Raw genomic sequence first — 17,332 nt, forward strand, 5'->3', positions numbered from 1 at the left:
AAGTATATTTTTATTCCATTTTACATCAATGAATTTTTTACCATTGTTGTTGTAGGCAGGAGAAACATGATCAATTGAGCTTGACGTATTATTTCGCAACTGGTTATAATTATCTATATTATCTTTGTCAGAACAAGATATTTTAAACAAAGATATAAATATGGGAACACTTACTAGTAAAGGTAATCGCTTTGCCGACTCTTTAGCCAAATAAGCGGCTGGACTAAGAATTTTAGGATCCAGTGACACCTGCAGTCTTTGACTTTGACAATTGCGGAACTAGCCAAACGTCACACCAATGCTCAATCCCTTAAGAGACGGGATGGAATCAAAGGATGCAAACTTGCCAGGATCACCCTGGAAAGCTGGCGCCGAAGAAATATCTGGCGATGACCAGGAAAAATCTATGCCTAACAGGAGGATTTCTGACTGGCCACTGTCAACTAAGGAAACACCTCCATAATATGGGGCTAGTGGACACACCTCTATGCAGGATGTGTGAACAGGAAGATGAGACTGTCAGGCATGTCCTATGCGAGTGCCCGGAGTTATCGTCAATAAGATATTGTGTGTTCGGCGAGTCTTGGCCTACACCTGTCCACCTCACTGGAAAGGACAGGATGGACGATGACCTAGGAGGACAACTCCTCGGTAGGATGTACAATGGGTCACATATAGCCTAAGTGCTGTGTGCTTACACTCACCCCCCCTACTCTACAGATACAGAACAGTTGGAAATAATGCCATATTCCGCATATGATTTTCAATCTATGTTGGACAGAGTTGTAGTGCAATATTTACTGAAAAAATGAATATTCACTCTTTGATGTATATATGTCTACGAATGTGTGATTTTTTGTTGAAGAAAACGTGTCATTATTTGCAACTTTTGATAGGAATTACACTCGTAATAAAAACAGTTTTTTCAATTTAGTGACACATTTTACTTTTTGACAAAAAACGTTTTCTTTTCTGTTAATACTTTAACAAAATACTTCAATCCATCAAAAACTTGTGCCTTAGAAAGATGAAGGAACGAAAATAGTGCTTCTATCAAAGAGATATTACTCAGCAGAATATCGTTGATAAACGATATACTGGTAGTTTATAATTCAAATAAAAACGTTTTCATTTAAAAAATGTATTTTCAACTACTGTTTATATAATGACTACAAGGTTTTATACTAATTCAGACATTCTATGATAGTTTGGTTAATGACCATATACATATATACATACATATCTATAAAGAATCCAATGTGTCTCAAAATTACATCCAATTATGTATAAAAATATCAAAATTCAAATGGAAACGATAAATTAAAAAAAAGTTTAATCAGCCAAAATATAAAAGTATACTGAATAAATATTACTTTTGTACCCACCTATAGTGTATTATGCCCGTCAAGTCAGTTAGCTCCCAAAAATATCTAAAACATAAACAAATGTGTCTTTGATAAGCAAATAGGATTTTGATGAAGAGAGTGAGTTTTTCAATGTGTTTCTAATACTTGATAAGTAGATAACAATCAATATTTATTGTGACAAGAGAGTGCAAAAAAGTTTAAATTCCTTTACCCCTTTTCACTCTCATTTTGGTTTCTTTCTTTTGTTTTAACGTATAATCACAAAAAATATGTAGTAGCAGGAACCCCTCCTCGCGATGTAAAAAAAGATGTTTTCTAAATATTATTTTGCTATCTTATTGTTTCTTATGGAAGTATCCTACAAGTGATGGTTTATACAGAAAGTAGATTTTTTATTTTCGTCTTTTTGTTCTCGTTTTGGATTTGTTTACTTTGTGAGTATAGGCAACCATCAACCGAATTCAGGCAGTTCTACTTTGCCCTTTGATCTTTTGCCAGTATTCAATCAACAGACATCGATTATTTTGCAATATCTTTTACTTTTTGGTGGTTATCAAGCACTTTTGCATGTTTTTGTGAGTTTTAATTACTTCTTTTATTATGCTCATGTATGTACTAGTTGTAGACTATACAGTGTAGACGTAAATAGTTCCCCTCTCTTAACTTTTGAAGGGTACAAGATATCGGATAAAATTAACGTAAAAAGTAGACTTTTTTAGTAGTTTTTGATGAGAAAGAAAATAGTTTGCACCACTCGTTGGCGAGATGGCGCTACCAACTTTTTTCTAAATAGCAGTAGAAACACATTCCATAATGTATGAAATGAAATTGTATACAAACTCCATTATTGTCAAGAAGTGAACAGTGGACATTTCAAACATTCATTGGAATCAACTGGAGTGAGTTTTGAATACAGTTTTCTTAAAATAATATTTATTCTATGGTTGCAGATCATTGAAATGAATATAAAACTGCTAATGACTCAGGAACGGCTATCAAAACTGAAAAAGTGTTGAAATGAGAGTTAAATAACCTATAAAATAACGTATCACAAGACCCCCATATACATTTGAAAAGAAAGTTGCTAGCTCTCTCGGGACAAATGATGTAACACTTTGTCTTTTTTATAAAAAAAAATGTTTAAAATATGTTTTTCCGTTAACCAGCTATCGCACCCATACGAATGACAATCCTCAGAAGTCGAAACTTGTGCGAGCTAAGGACTAACGAGGTCTTACCTTTTAACGTGTGATTCCTAACACGGAATAGAAGTAATAGAAATGATACCTTTCTACGTAAATTTGGTCCAACCTTGAAACTTTGTTTTGTTTTGAAAGTTGGATGGGAGGGGCTAATTTCTGTCCGCACTGTATAATTGTCAAAATATTCTTATAAATGAATATCACTGTAAGGTAGTATAATCTATTTTCTATTGATGGGCAGTTTAAACAGGATAGCATATCGGATATATTTCAGGATACTTCTTATTCTACGACTTTGAAATTTCTGTAGAATTGCTCGTAGATTTATCAAAAACAATAATTAAAAATGGCCCGGTAAGTTGCACAAAATGAAAAATAATATATTTCTGTTGGTTATATGCTAGTAAAAGTTTGGAGAATAAGATAATACATATTTAATAAAATTGTCTATACTCAAAAGTATACAAGCATGTGTTCCCGAAAAGATAAAAAGATGTCTCAAAAGTGGTGGTTCCATAGAGAATAAGTATTGTACACTTTCACGGTCGAGGGTAACAATGTCAAAGCAATTTTTCGGGTTTGTTGGCCATAATCTGTAAGTTTGGGTGTATCTTTGTCTTCAAAAAAAATCTGAGCGGACAACTAGATCACTTTATCTGTTGCCGCAATGCCTTTTATAATGTCTACTGCAGTTATAGACAAAACGTCGGGTATAAAAACCTGCAGACCACGGCCATCAAAACCGGAGAAAAACTTTGGCACTGGAATAAGTATTCATTATATTTTTTATTATTTTGAAGGCTTAGAGGATTGTTTTTTATAAGATAATCTGTCAATAGGAATTGATGGAAACAAAAAAGTGAATGACAGGTATTTTTTTGTCCAAATGGAGAAGGGTACTAAAAATTGAAAACTGGTTTTTCTTCTCTATGCAAGTTCAAGGAATTTTTTCTCATTACATATTTACGAAAGCAAATTAGAATATGATCCCATAACAGTTATTAAATTTTGTAATAATCGCCTGGTCTTCCATCTGTTCTAATACTTATTTTATGTGAGGAAAAATTAAATGAAGTTGTTAAATTTTTTTTTGAATTAGTAACAAAAAATACTGAATTCTTATACATGGAATATAATTCTTCTAGTTTACTATACTAATTTGGAGTAAAATGCAAAAAATACTTCCTACTTGTGAGAACAGCAAAGTTAGCCATCCCATTAACAAGTAATTTGGATACTGCAAACCCTGTGAAAAAATAAAATTACTCAATTGAAATTTTGATGCCCAAGATATTTGGGACAATTGTGGAGTCAAATATCTAAAAATTACATTAATTTGAGCAAGGTTGAATATTTTTAAAGTATCGATGTGACAGTGAACACACATATGGATGATTGAAGCACGTTAGGAATGGGTATCTGGAGTTTTTGATAGCAATGTTTTTTAGTTGTTTTACAGACCACGTTCACACGAGCATAAAACAATTGTCGTTATAATAATCAAGGTTCTAACATCCACCACCTGGGAAATATTTACACAAATCGAGCGTAACTACATCTCTACCTATCACATTCGATTAACTGTTCGTAAATTTGGCATGTCAACTATCAAAAGTTTGAGCTAATTTTTTTCAATAAAATTAAAAATTATGTGATAATAGCTTTTTTAATAACAGAAATGAATACTTTTTACTGAAACTGAATTTGTCCTAGGAATTCCTGTTTTACTTGTTCTTCTACAAAATCAAAATTTTGGTATATCAATTATAAACTCATATTTTGATGTAAAGAAACCTATTTACATATGTTTGTCAGTTTTCAAGTATCCCTATTTGCATAGGCTATACTGAGTGGGAAAATATTTGAATAACCTAAATCATTTTCACACTTGCCTTTTTTTTATTGGGTCAAGCAGACAGCGAGATTTTATCCCATTCATTTAGGGACCATTTTTATAAAAAATTCACTTTCTGACACCTTACGGAATTTTCATGTCACTAAATTATGAAACCGCCTAAAGTAAAAGTTTAAACAACTCAATGAATCAAGTTTGATAACACCAATCTGCTTTTCAATAGATTTAGCTTTATTACACCAGTTTTATTTATTCAACATTTGAAGAAAATGGTTTTTACACAGGCATTATTGTTGATTTTGGTAACATCGATTGTTAGAAACTATTCTTCAAGGTGTAGTGTGAACGTGGTCATACACACAAGTATTAAGGTTAATAGTAAAGAAATAATAAGTACTATTTCTTTACAATCAAGCAGTGGGATGTGTTGAACTGAATTGCATTCATATAAATTGTAGGATTAGGATATTTATAAATAATTCAGATGAATTACTCACCCCTATTTCTAAGATTGATTAGGATGTAAAGAAGCATATATGGGCGCAGCCTTGGATTTTGCTAACTCCGAAGCATTTTTCGCCGCATCTTTCAATTTTGTGGCAGCTTTAATTGTGGCATGTGTTGATGGTAAGTTATTATAGTGGGGATATAAATTGGAGAGAACGTAGTTGAAACCACCAGCCTGAGAAAAATATGTTTATCTTTACAAAACTGACAACGGGGTTTGTCACGGGTTATTGTCAAAATAGTTGAACTTTCAATATCTAAAAAATTATCTTGTGATTCCCAATACTTATATGCATTCAAAACTTATGTGAAATATTTTTCATGTGTATTTCTTGATATCTGAAATATTTAAAAATGAATTTATATGCAGGAAAAATGAATCGCCAGTAAATGTAGTAATTACTATTTTCTTGGAGTGTCCATTTCATAAATTTTCTATAATTTCATGAGGAATCATTATAATATTACAGTGAAAGTATCGATGATCAGTCTTTTTTAAAAGATATGGTTTTGCAAACATTTTCTGTTGTGCTCCAAAGCACTATACGATTTAAAATAAACTCCACAAAAAAAAATCTTGAAACTTGAAATATTTGGAAATCGTGTAACATCTAATGAAATATTCGATTATATCTGAAACAAGGTACCTAGAAAGAGTAATTGGGATTTTCAGTTATTTTATTGAATGTTAATGTTTAAATTGGGCAATAAGCACATGTAAATTTTTATCACATTCATGGTAGTAAGTCGCCCTCAAAAGAATGGAAATGTTTAAACCACAAGTACTCAATTTATTTCAGATATATGTAAATAAGTGTTTCATGGGTAGTGAAGTTTAATACTTGCAAAATTTTGAAATAAATTATAACTTTTCAACAGATGAATTCTGAAATTCAAAACTAAGTTATCATTTAGTTAATCATATAAATGAATAGCAATATTTTAAATATGTAAATATTTCATTAATGTCTCTTATAGTATTCAAAATTATTCGAATTGGGTGTAATAATAAAATCGTGTTGAATATTAAAATTATTTTTATCCAGAATTTTATCAGCAGCTATATTATTTGTAAAAAATACCATACTCTAAAAAAATGCAATATATTTTTTGAGTACCATTCATAATGTACTACACAAGAAAATTATTCAATGTTTGTCATATTTGATTGTTTATAAGGTTATTCTAACTATTTTGACAATCACCATAAAAGCTATTCTGATTTTTTTTTATGAAATGAATATTGAATGAACAAATATGAGATTTTGTATATGCAACAGTATAAAATTACCTTTTGTGGTAATAAAATATCAACTTTGAAAACATCTGCAGTTACTGATTATATAATTGTTTGCAAAAGATTATCTACCTTATAAGTTTAAAAACATTTACCATTTTACAACAATTTTTCTTGAAACGTTCATACCCAAAAGCACAAATTGCTCGACTAAATCCTTTAATTTGGGAGTCAATCCAAGCATACCTCAAGGCTACTGTTTTTCCAGGATACTCTTCACTTTCTGTATAAACAACTTTTTCAGTCACACTCTGGAAAACAAACAGTATTTATTTTAGAGGTTTACTGAACATCCTCAATATCTTTAGCATACCATCACTTTGGCATATCCTAAATTTCGTGTATAGCTCACAAGAACTCGGTTACCAGGGTCAACAATGGTTTCTTCCACAATATTGACATTTTTCGCCGTCACAAACCTCTCGGCCCATTTTGGAAGGCTACTCAAGCTCGTTTTTGATAAAAGACGTTTGGAAAATAACTTCCCGGAACGTACTTCCCTTTGTACCGTGTCTTCACTGAGTACATGCTTACTGTAAGTAGTTATCAAAATAATATCTATAAGAGATTACATTCGTGATTGTTACCTGTTGGGATTAGGATACCTTTTCCAAAATCCTTGAGCCACTTGGTCCCAACTATAACTGAAAACCGTGGTATCTGAGAAAAACTTTGGCATTGTTACTGATGTTGAAATATTTCGTATATAATTGAATGACCGTTTTCTTAGATAGCAAGTTTGAATTTTAAAGCCATTTTAGTTAGCAAAATGGAAAACACGAGGAAAATTGGACTATACCCCTTCTTGATCTTAAAGTACTGTCAAAATTTAATGGTAATATATATTGTAAACAAATTAAATGATAAAAGCGCCTAGATACAACATTGACTTGAGTACATCAGCTGATGACTCAATAGTGATGTTTCTTTGATATCAATAGCATCAATAGAATACCCTGAATTAATTATACCAAAGAAACGTAAGAATGATATTGAGAGTTTCAACAATTTGACAGGCATATCGATGAACAATGGGATTTTTGGGATCACTCGAGTGATCCCAAAAATCGAAATATCATTCGAATGAAATCATTCGAGTACTACGTCACTCGTCACTCACCGATTTAATTCGAGATCCGGCGATGCGAGCAATAAGCACGCAATCACTCGATTCTCATGAGGTCATGTGCCATGTGAAACGCCCACAATAATGGCGAAATTTGAAATGAACTGGATTATTTTATGAGTTAGGATTGTTTGAATTTGTCGCACCGAGAATACAAACAGAGAGCATTGAAATTGAAACAGTGGCAATAATTTTTCAGTTTAGAGGATTCGAAGCCACTGTAACGAAATTTCTGTTATTACTCATAAATTCCATTATTTTTTCTACTCTTACATATTGTGTAGTTGATACCTTTATTCCGTTATTATTACTGTTTTGATAATGAACAATGCGGCCTGGAGCTAGGAAATCTATTGTTTGGGAACATTTCGACAAAAAAGAAAATGGTCAAGTTCAGTGTCGAATTTACAAGTTTTTTGGTACCTACCACTACCAATTTAAACCAACATATAATTGATTTTCATTTTTGTGAGGACTTTTATTTTTTGTTATGTTTTCAATATATTTTAACAAGCCACCATTAAATTTCAATAAATGTTATCGTCAACAAATTTCTGAACATTCTCAGCCCAAACCTGTATTTCACCACATCCTACAAACAAGTGTCGGTATATAGGCCAGCACTGCACTGGTGCGTGGCGGCGCAAGACTTTTATACTATTTTCGACTATTTCACTCACTAGTAATTTTATTCGATACATTCAACATTCGAATGATCTGAATCATTCGAATGATTCCATTTGACATCTCGAGATATTTCGAGTGATTGCAATAATCGAATGACCGATTATTTTTAATTCGAATGATCCCATCACTGAGTCCATCTCAAAGAATCCGCCGACTCAGAGTAAAAAGTAGCAAGTGGAATAATTCAAAGAACACAAAAACGACGGGAATGGTAGTTCCGCCATTACGACACAGCGATGACAATCGTCTGACAATTCCTCAATTTTTGCAAAATTCAGCGTTCACTGTCATTTTTCAAAGTCACTAAATTTGGTAATCGCAATTGGAACCCATTTCGTTAAATAATGTTTCATGTTCGTTGTGTTCGGAGTACTTTTAGTGTCCACGTTTTCTATTATATTCTGACTGTAACTATTCTTGTAGTCCTCTCATTGATAACTCAGGCGACTCATCCAAAAAAGAGCTTATTTTCACCATAATAGTTCGGTGTATAAAATTATAACAAATACATTTTGAAACATTGGAAACATGGTTAAAACATGGAAAAAATGTTCCGGATATAACGAAAAAACGGTTTTATAATTGCTGTTTTGTTTTGAACATAACGATATATATATAGGAGATAATATGGATTTTCCCAGATGTGTTCAAGGATACATTACTTCCTATGAGATAATAATATGGAACTAGTACCTGGGTACATCTCTTGGGACACACTCAAATAAACAAAGAACAACAACAATGAATTTAATATAGGATAAAGAAATTAATTTTTGTTTGATACTTGAAAATGGTTTAACAAACCAAAACCGGTCTTTAAATATAAATTTTAACGAAATAAATAGGTCACCAATCGAATAAGTCGAAACAATAAATTTTACAAAATTTAAGGGTTTGTAGAGCTTTTCGAAATGTTCATTTTGCAGAGTTCAAATCTAGATTAAATATACCCAATGAATATACACAACACTCTCGATCTACGGGAATCTATTGAGTTGGGTCAATCACATTCGTCGCGTCGAGAGTTTTTGTCGAAAAAGCGAATCGGTAAAACATCAGTGTTTCTAGTCATCATTTTCTGGAAGTTCATGAGCGTTTGAACATCAAAGCACAGTATTTCTCAACCATATACTTCTGTGGTCTAAAGTATGTTAAAAAATCCGTAGGTCCCCCGAGGAGGAGGCGACTAGAAAAAATGATATGTTTTATTTTAAAAAAATATGATTAAAAAAATGATATAGGTAATTCCTTGAGTAAGACCGCTGTGTACCTTATATAGGTACCTTATAGGTTATGTCGGTGGTGCACCCAGACGAAGCTTCAGTCAATTTATGACAAGAGAAAGAGGAGACTGGCCAAATACTCCGAAAGGCAAGTAACGGCCATTGAAAATAGAAAGAGAGAAAGGTATTAGTAGATGGAATAATTTTGCTGATGATTGTTTTATGTTCTGTGATTTGAATATTTGCCACCAAGTAACTTTAAATCTCAATAGGTAAATCAATAGTGGAGGTAGTAATGTAAACTACAAACAAAAACTACTTTCTCTGTGTTGAATATTTATCCTTATCCGGTTTTATTGTTTTTTACCCAATTAAAATATTACAAACAAAATATTCCACCTTCGCGTACTAGATGGAAAAAACTGACTCATTTTGAATACAGTGAGCGTTGATGGGGAGAATGTGGAGTAATTCTATGACATTTTCAACTTGTCATGAGCTAATCAAAATTGACTTTCTTTACAAAAACGATGATGGTTTGCACCAGAATCATAAAATTGAGAAAAATCAACCATAAAGTTTTGTTTCGATATTTTCATGAAACTCCTAGGTTACTTGGAGTTCTAAAAAATTCCCCTAATGCACAACTAGATAAAAGTATTTATAACAGGTAATACAACAGAAACAAATATGGTTGGAGACAAAAATATGGATAATACAATTTTCTTCTAGGTACATGTGCCTCCCTATTCCTGAGTTGAAAGTTCATGGTACTTATATATGGATAGACGGAACAGGTGAAAACTTGCGCTCCAAATCCCGAACTCTTGAATTCAACCCAAGCACTTACAAAGAAATTCCGAATGGGACCTTCGATGGGAGTAATACACTGCAAGCTCCTGTTCAAAATCCTGACTGTTACCTGATTCCTATAGCTATGTACCACGATCCAATTCGAAGAGGAACAAGTAAATTGGTGCTTTGTGAAACCTTTGATGCCAACGAAAAACCAAGTAAAAGTAACCATAGACAGGCATGCGTGGCATCATTGAATAGAATTTGTGACCAGCAGGTGGAAATTGGCTTCAAACAGGAGTACTTTTTCACAGGAAAGAGCGGAAAACCTTTTGGATGGTCAACTGAGGGGGATCCAGAACCATCAGGTATCATTGTTAATTAATTTCAAAATAGAATAATTACTCAAAAGCAAATCATAAAAACATGGAATTGTTGATACATTTTGGAATTTAATTAGGAACTAATAGACACCTAATGGGGTGAATCAAAATTTCAAACAACTGAAAATGGAAGTAAAATTCTAAATTGGTTTTTTCCACTTCAGTTGTGAGGCAATTTAAAAGACAGAATAGTGGAAATTGAGGAATTTCGGTTTTATGAAATAATCATTATTCTGTGGAGTCTGCGACAAAAAACATTGTTCTCAAAACCTTATTTCGAATATTGACAATTTGATTATATGCTGAAAATAATTTCGAAGTCTTAAAAAGTATTATTCATTTGATAAGAAGATTCTAAAATTTGAATGCAAGCGCACTCACTAGAATCCACAATGTAAGAAATTACTTTTTGTCAACGTCTAGTCAGGCGAACATTGAAACAGCTCAATATCAACAAGGGGTGCGCAAATGAATTCGCACCAGTATTTTGCAGACTTTTCAACCTGTCTTACAAGGAGTTTTTCCTTCTTGTTGGAAGATTTCTCGCGTTCGGCCTATTCCCAAAAAGGGCAAGAAAAATCTTCCAAATTTGGAATAACAAGAAACATGGTGAGTCAAGAGCTGTTGCACTTTATACTTCTAAGGTCTTTGACCGTGTATGGCATGAGGGTTTTTGCTGGCCAAACCTTGATGCTATGACTTGCATCATTTTTTTTGTATGGCTCTTTCCTGAAAGAACGTTCCCTGCAAGTGGCCGTCGATGGATAGCTCTCGAATACTTTCAACATCAACGCTGATATTCCCCAGGGATCCACATTGTCTCCAACACTTTTTTTTTGTATGTCAACGACTTATTGGAAAAAATAGAGAATCCAATATATTGCTTTGCTGACTACAGCACACTTGTCTCATCTTTCCATTTGGATTCCAGAACATCGGCTGTGGATGCACATCTTCACCGGCAGCTGCAGGTTGCATATCCTAATGAGGATCTAGAAGTAATTTCGAATTGGGGTGAAAGTAACCAGGTGCAATTCAATGCCACAAAAACCCAGGCACGGTTTTCTCCAAAAAGATAAATGTCTACGAACCGGATATAATAATGTCAGGCCAGACAATTCCGCTTTCTGCTTCGGTAAAATTGTTGGGCGATAAAATGGGCACCAATAATATGTCTTGGCACAATCATGTCGCTGGAATTGCAAAGGCTGCTTCTCGAAAATTTGGAACACTGTTCCAAATCAGAAAACTGTACACACCTCAGCAACTTTTGATGCTTTTTGAAGCTCAGATCAGACCTTATTTGGAGTATTGTTCTTATGTATGGAGTTCCGCCCAAAGACATACCCTGAAGCTGCTGGATTCCACCCAGAAAAGAGCCGTCCGCCTGATTGGAGACACGAACATCACTTGCAACCTTGTTATTCTGGAAAATTGAAGACAGTTTGGGGATTTGTCTCTCTTCTATATATACTTTCACTGAAAGTGTTTCGGCAAGAGCGGTACATATCAGAAATACGCGACAGGCTGTGGCTGCTCATCGTTTTGAGGTTCAACTCAGTACTCCTCAAAAGAATTCTTACATTTGGAGAACTGCGTTTTATGTGGAATAAACTTCCTGAGAACGTTTTCCCAAATGGATTTAATCTAAAACGATTCAAATCCAACGTAAATTACTACTTGCGTACAGGCACCGCTCTTAGAGTGCCTTAAGGATTTTCCTGTATTGCTTGTGTTTTGTCCTTAAAAAAATTCTTGGATTATTTCAAATTTGAAGCAAGTAAATATATTTTATCTTAGAAAATATATCAAATCAAAGAATAAAAACTGCTAGCTATAATAGTAAATTCCTTTCAGTTCTGAAGACGGAGGCAGATTTTTGCCTCTCAAACGTTACTACAATAAGTATTTGTGCAATGGACAAAATTATAAAATACAAAAAGTAACTGATGAATAGCGCATTTTCTTTTGTGTAAAATACAGTGAATTTACGCAGTCCTTTCTGCACCTGTATTAAGCTCTTCATAAAAAGTTTTACATTTATTAAATTGTGGAAGGTGAGAATTCCAAAAAAGATCAATGAAAAAATTAAATTTTTCCCACAAGAAATACCTTTTGTTTAACAAATTCTCATTTGCAAATTATACATGGTAATTGAATTTTAGAAAATAATAAAGGACACGGTATTGAACTGGTTGAAACTGAAATTATTTCAACTTTCAATTTGAAACAGAACAGTTCTACAAATACCGCATGAAGAATTTCAAAGAAAAATCCCCTAGACAAAAATATGAGGATTCTAACTTGGCCAATATACTCCACTTCTCAAAATTAATGAGTTATGAGGTCATTCTCATTTCAGATTTTCAGTATGCAGGAGTTGGAGCATTTAAAGTTTATGGACGGGAAATTGCAGAATCATTCTATCGTTGCTGTCTTTATTGCGGAATAGACATTGCTGGAGACAAACCTGAAAGATTCCTGAGCCAGTGGGAGTTCAGAACTGGACCATCTTCTTGTATAAAGGCAGCTGATGACTTGTGGATGGCAAGATGGTTGCTTACAAGAATTGCAGAGGATTTCGGAGTTGGCGTGTCTTTTCAGCCATCATTTTCACCAAAGTGGCATGGCTCAGGTGATGACTCCAACATTTCCACCATTGAAAATGATAGAAATAATCTGACTGGATAACTGAAATTTTGTCAATATATGGTTTCATGAATACAGGGTGTATTAACAATGTGTATTTGGACAAAAGCTACTTTCTTATTGGAAAAAAAAGTTGTAGAGAATAATGAATACAATGTTTCAAAAGTAACCACCCGTATACAGTATAACGATTTTTTTATTCAATGTTGAAAAAATCTTGAACAAAAATGAACTTTTAACAATTTTAAGAAGCTTGAATTCACAGCAGATGTTCAAAAAATTTTCATTTTGACCTGTCCATATTTTAGGCCTTTCTACTGTTTTCTTATTAATTTTTGAATAAGTTATAAGTATAAAGAGTTCTATGATTAATTGAATGCCCTACTTTAATGTTTTTGTTGTGCTGTCCTTCGATGCTGATTTTTAATTCTTAATACTTTTTGAATAATAAAACGGGTTTTTTCATTCTTGTAATTTGTTTGAGCGACGAATAAAACCTAAATATTAGCATTCTTCATTTTTTGAAACGAAGTGAAAAACTTTTCTGATTATTTATGAGGTCTGCAGACATTGCAGCCTCTCTAGAGAGTATATATTGCAATTTCTCATTTGCATAAGTGAAGATTCTGAAATGTTTATATCATCATCTCTAATTTTCATTATTTTCCTTCCTCGGTTGACTGGTTGAGCGGAGTAAAGCACTTTATTAATGTCTGATGTGGTGAAAATAGTAGATGAATACATGTGACACATTATTATGGAAAATAGAAAACACAAATTTGAAAAAATAAAGTCTTGTTTTTCACATCTTCCTGCTGATCTGAGGAAAAGTAATCCTAAGTTTTGATTACCATTCTATGGATAGGGCACCATTCTCAAGGATATTTGGTTGAAAAATTCTCTTTTTCCATTCAATCGAGTAGAAGATATTTGGTGCCATCATAATTTCCAAACCACCGGATATAAACCCAACAATAATTTTTCGAAAACAACTCTAGGAAATCAATTGAGTGAAAATATATATGGCATTTCATTTAAAAAACATAACTTTGATCAGATACACTTTTATTGGACACCCTATAATATAATGTAGCTTCCATAGCTCTCAAATATCATTTGAAACATTTTTTTTATATTAAATATTGAAGCAGCTATCTATCCAAGCATTGTTGATATACTCTGTATATCAAAATTAATAATTTATTACTATTTAGGTCTACATGTAACTTTCTCTTCTAAGAGAATGAGAGAAGAGAATGGATTAAGGCATATCGAAGAAGCTATCAAAAAATTAGAAAAACGTCATGACGACCATATGGCAGTATATGATCCTAAGGGAGGAGCAGACAATATTAAAAGGCTTACGGGTCAGTTTAACAGCTCGTTGGCTAATAAATTCACTTTCAAAGTGGCAGATCGAACGGCATCAGTAAGAATCACAAAGACTGTGAATGCAAAAAAGAAAGGATTTTTTGAAGATCGCAGGCCTGCAGCTAATGCTGATCCTTATCAGGTCATTAATGCTTTAGTAAAAACATGTATAATAGAATGAAAATAAATATTTCATAATTTTTCATGTTTCCTTACGCACAATTACCAGAGATTCAATATAAAAAAGTATATTTTTAAAACGGCCATCTATTGACAAAAATCTTTATGTACATAATAAAATGTAAAATAAAATTCAACGAGATTTTATATAAAAAGTAAACTTGATTGGTATAATGACAAAATAATTAGATAAAATTAATGTTTCTTCACAGCTAAATCTTTTCTAAAACTGCTACAAATAGACCACGAGAACATTTTTCTTGAAGATTATATTCTGATATTGAAGTAGAGTTTACATGGAGTGAAATGTTGGAATGCTCATTTCTAGATAGAAGTGCCCTGAAAAAAAAAATCATCAAGAATTTTCAAGAGAGTCGTTAAATAATGAAGCTCACCCATTCTCTTGCCATTACAAGAACTGTATTTCTCTCCAATTTTGGACCAAGAAGTGGATTCATTTGTGCTACGTAACAACATAACCAGCTGAAAATTTCAAAAGTACTTTAAAAATACGTAATTTTAAAATGGAGTTTATTTGTCAAAAATTTACATAAAACCATAATTATGAAGTATAACGACAGACAAACAAATACAACCTTATGTAGTAAGATTAATTCAATATTTTTACGAGTTTTTGTGTAGTTTCTATTGAACCAGTGTTTGACTGAGCCACATACGATCAGTTCTCGTGATAATCTATGATTGAAAGAAAAGCTGCTATTTTCAATTCAATATGTTGAACATCACAAAATGGCGATGTATCATTTCCTATGATATGAGTGTCAAATGAAATGGCTTTGAGAGCGAATCACAATAAGCAAAGTGGCGTCATTGTAAATCTAATATGGCGCACCATACAAGATAGCAGACAAACTATTTTTTATGTACACTCTCATGATATGCATATAAAATGAAAGGGCTTGCTAAAAATAATATGAAAAATAAAATGACACTCATGCACTCATTAATGTCAAAAAATATAACTGGACAAAGGTTAGGGATAGTTATGTGGTGCTCAGACTAATGTAGATACCAACACTGCAACAATGACACATAAAACAAAATGAACACACTGAAAACATATCCGGCCATAACCAAGTGAAAAATTAATAGTAAACAACATTTTTAAAAACAATATTTTACTTACATTTTCTAAAAAGGATAAATAAAAAGAAAATTAACTTCATATCACTGCAAAACGTTATATGTCAAAAAGTGCTACTTATCAGGAGATACAAAAAGAATCTGTTATAAATTGTTTTTAATAGGTACTGACACAAATTTAATTTCTGTTCTTTAATGAAGAATTTAGCCGTTTGTTGACACACAATGTTAAATTAAAAACCATTTTTTGAACTCTTCTGTTGCATTGTCTGGAATCAGAATTTCGGAAAGGACATAGCTGTACAAACATTTTTCTACATATTGCGGATGATGTAATGAAATCAATAGATGAAAACAAATGTAGTGTTATTCAGCTAGGCGTTTGAAACCATTAGTTATAATCATTTGATAGGTATTTTGGATTATAATGGTTTTTCTGCCAACGCTCTGGCTTTACTGACAGACTATTGGGAGTATAGACAGCAGTTGGTTATTATGGAATAATACAGCTCAGATATCTTATATCTCAAATCAGAGGTACCTCAAGGATCCATACTTGGCCCTTTATTGTTCTTTATTTATACTTCTTGTTACTACAGGCTCGTCACACTTGTCAGGTGCATTCATACGCTGATGATACTCAAATATATCACAGTATTCCGGCGAAAATGGCAGACAAAGCTAGTGACATTTTCAATGCAGATATAAATAGATTTGATGAACTGTTTATTTATAAACCCTATATGTATATTGTTTTCATGATATCGACTTAGTCAGGGAAACGTGGACTGTCTTTTCGTAGCTCTAGTATGTGGAAAAGTAATTTTCATCATAGTAAAATGAAGGGTTTGAATCAAGATGAACCTAACACACCCAAGTCACATGATCAACACTTGAGAGATTGTAAAAGGTATTGTCGAAAATACTTACAACAGCCAACAGCAAACTCCCGTTAACATTAAAATTACTTGAATCACCCTAAAAATCATTAAATTAAATGAGTGTTGAAAAAAAATGAAATGTTCATTACCCCCTGTTAGGTCCCTTTGGCACTAGAAAAGGTAAAACTCCACCGACTCCTCCCCAAAAAACCGTGAAAATGATAAATGGTAATGCTGCAGCACCCATAATTGGATAAAGGAATTAAATTATTGATTGAAAAAAATTAAACAATTTATTTCACTCCACTAATAAAACTGAGAAAATTCAGTTTTCAATCAGCTGTCCTGTGTCTTGTCTGTCAATATCACATGATATTCTGCTTCTTTTTCATGCGTGCTTTGCTTTCACTAGGTTACTATGACAGCGATCTTAATTTCCAGTTTTAAGTAGAGATGGGTCGGTATTTGAAAAGCGATATTTCGGAGCGCGATACCGTACCTCCGTGGTACTCAAGAATAATGCACGACGATTTTTGCTGAGTGTCATGAATGTCTGATCGCGGGCGCTAGTTCTCGTTCTCATTGAATCCCCGAACCTCTGTGGCGGTGCTTTGATGTGGGTAACAATGGAATGCGATCGCGATATATCATCTGCAAGCTATTATGGATCTTTTTGTCATATGTATTACACCCAATATGAAAATG

General features: G+C 32.9%; 3 protein-coding genes across 5 annotated transcripts; 1 reads left to right on the forward strand and 2 right to left on the reverse strand.

Moving 5' to 3' along the window:
• Positions 1–1,125: 1,125 nt before the first annotated feature.
• prel (preli-like) lies at positions 1,126–7,076 on the reverse strand. Of its 3 annotated transcripts, XR_002722692.2 has the most exons (6): positions 6,816–7,076; positions 6,542–6,761; positions 6,324–6,479; positions 4,922–5,106; positions 3,759–3,815; positions 1,126–1,430 (listed from the first exon to the last, which is right to left on the reverse strand). XR_002722692.2 is itself a non-coding variant. In XM_023165668.2 (5 exons), exons 1-4 carry the CDS (start codon positions 6,905–6,907, stop codon positions 4,930–4,932), a joined length of 645 nt encoding a protein of 214 aa, XP_023021436.1. In that variant the 5' UTR covers positions 6,908–7,076; the 3' UTR covers positions 1,126–1,430; positions 4,922–4,929. The 3 variants fall into 3 exon arrangements, 2 of the variants coding, with proteins under 2 accessions (XP_023021436.1, XP_023021424.1); XM_023165668.2 differs by lacking the exon at positions 3,759–3,815; XM_023165656.2 differs by having other exon boundaries at positions 1,126–3,815.
• A 2,633-nt stretch (positions 7,077–9,709) lies between these two features.
• LOC111509813 (glutamine synthetase) lies at positions 9,710–14,662 on the forward strand. The gene is made up of 4 exons (XM_023165646.2): positions 9,710–9,934; positions 9,997–10,427; positions 12,805–13,077; positions 14,306–14,662. Exons 1-4 carry the CDS (start codon positions 9,795–9,797, stop codon positions 14,641–14,643), a joined length of 1,182 nt encoding a protein of 393 aa, XP_023021414.1. The 5' UTR covers positions 9,710–9,794; the 3' UTR covers positions 14,644–14,662.
• Positions 14,663–14,711: 49 nt separating this feature from the next.
• On the reverse strand, positions 14,712–17,004 carry LOC141481368 (V-type proton ATPase subunit e 2). Its single transcript, XM_074172771.1, has 4 exons — positions 16,777–17,004; positions 16,677–16,724; positions 15,038–15,125; positions 14,712–14,981 (listed from the first exon to the last, which is right to left on the reverse strand). Exons 1-4 carry the CDS (start codon positions 16,872–16,874, stop codon positions 14,967–14,969), a joined length of 249 nt encoding a protein of 82 aa, XP_074028872.1. The 5' UTR covers positions 16,875–17,004; the 3' UTR covers positions 14,712–14,966.
• Positions 17,005–17,332: the final 328 nt, after the last annotated feature.

Source organism: Leptinotarsa decemlineata, unplaced genomic scaffold, assembly GCF_025532065.1.
Source record: "Leptinotarsa decemlineata unplaced genomic scaffold, Ldec_3_MD MMD2_tig00000199_RagTag_RagTag, whole genome shotgun sequence".
NCBI lineage: Eukaryota > Metazoa > Arthropoda > Insecta > Coleoptera > Chrysomelidae > Leptinotarsa > Leptinotarsa decemlineata.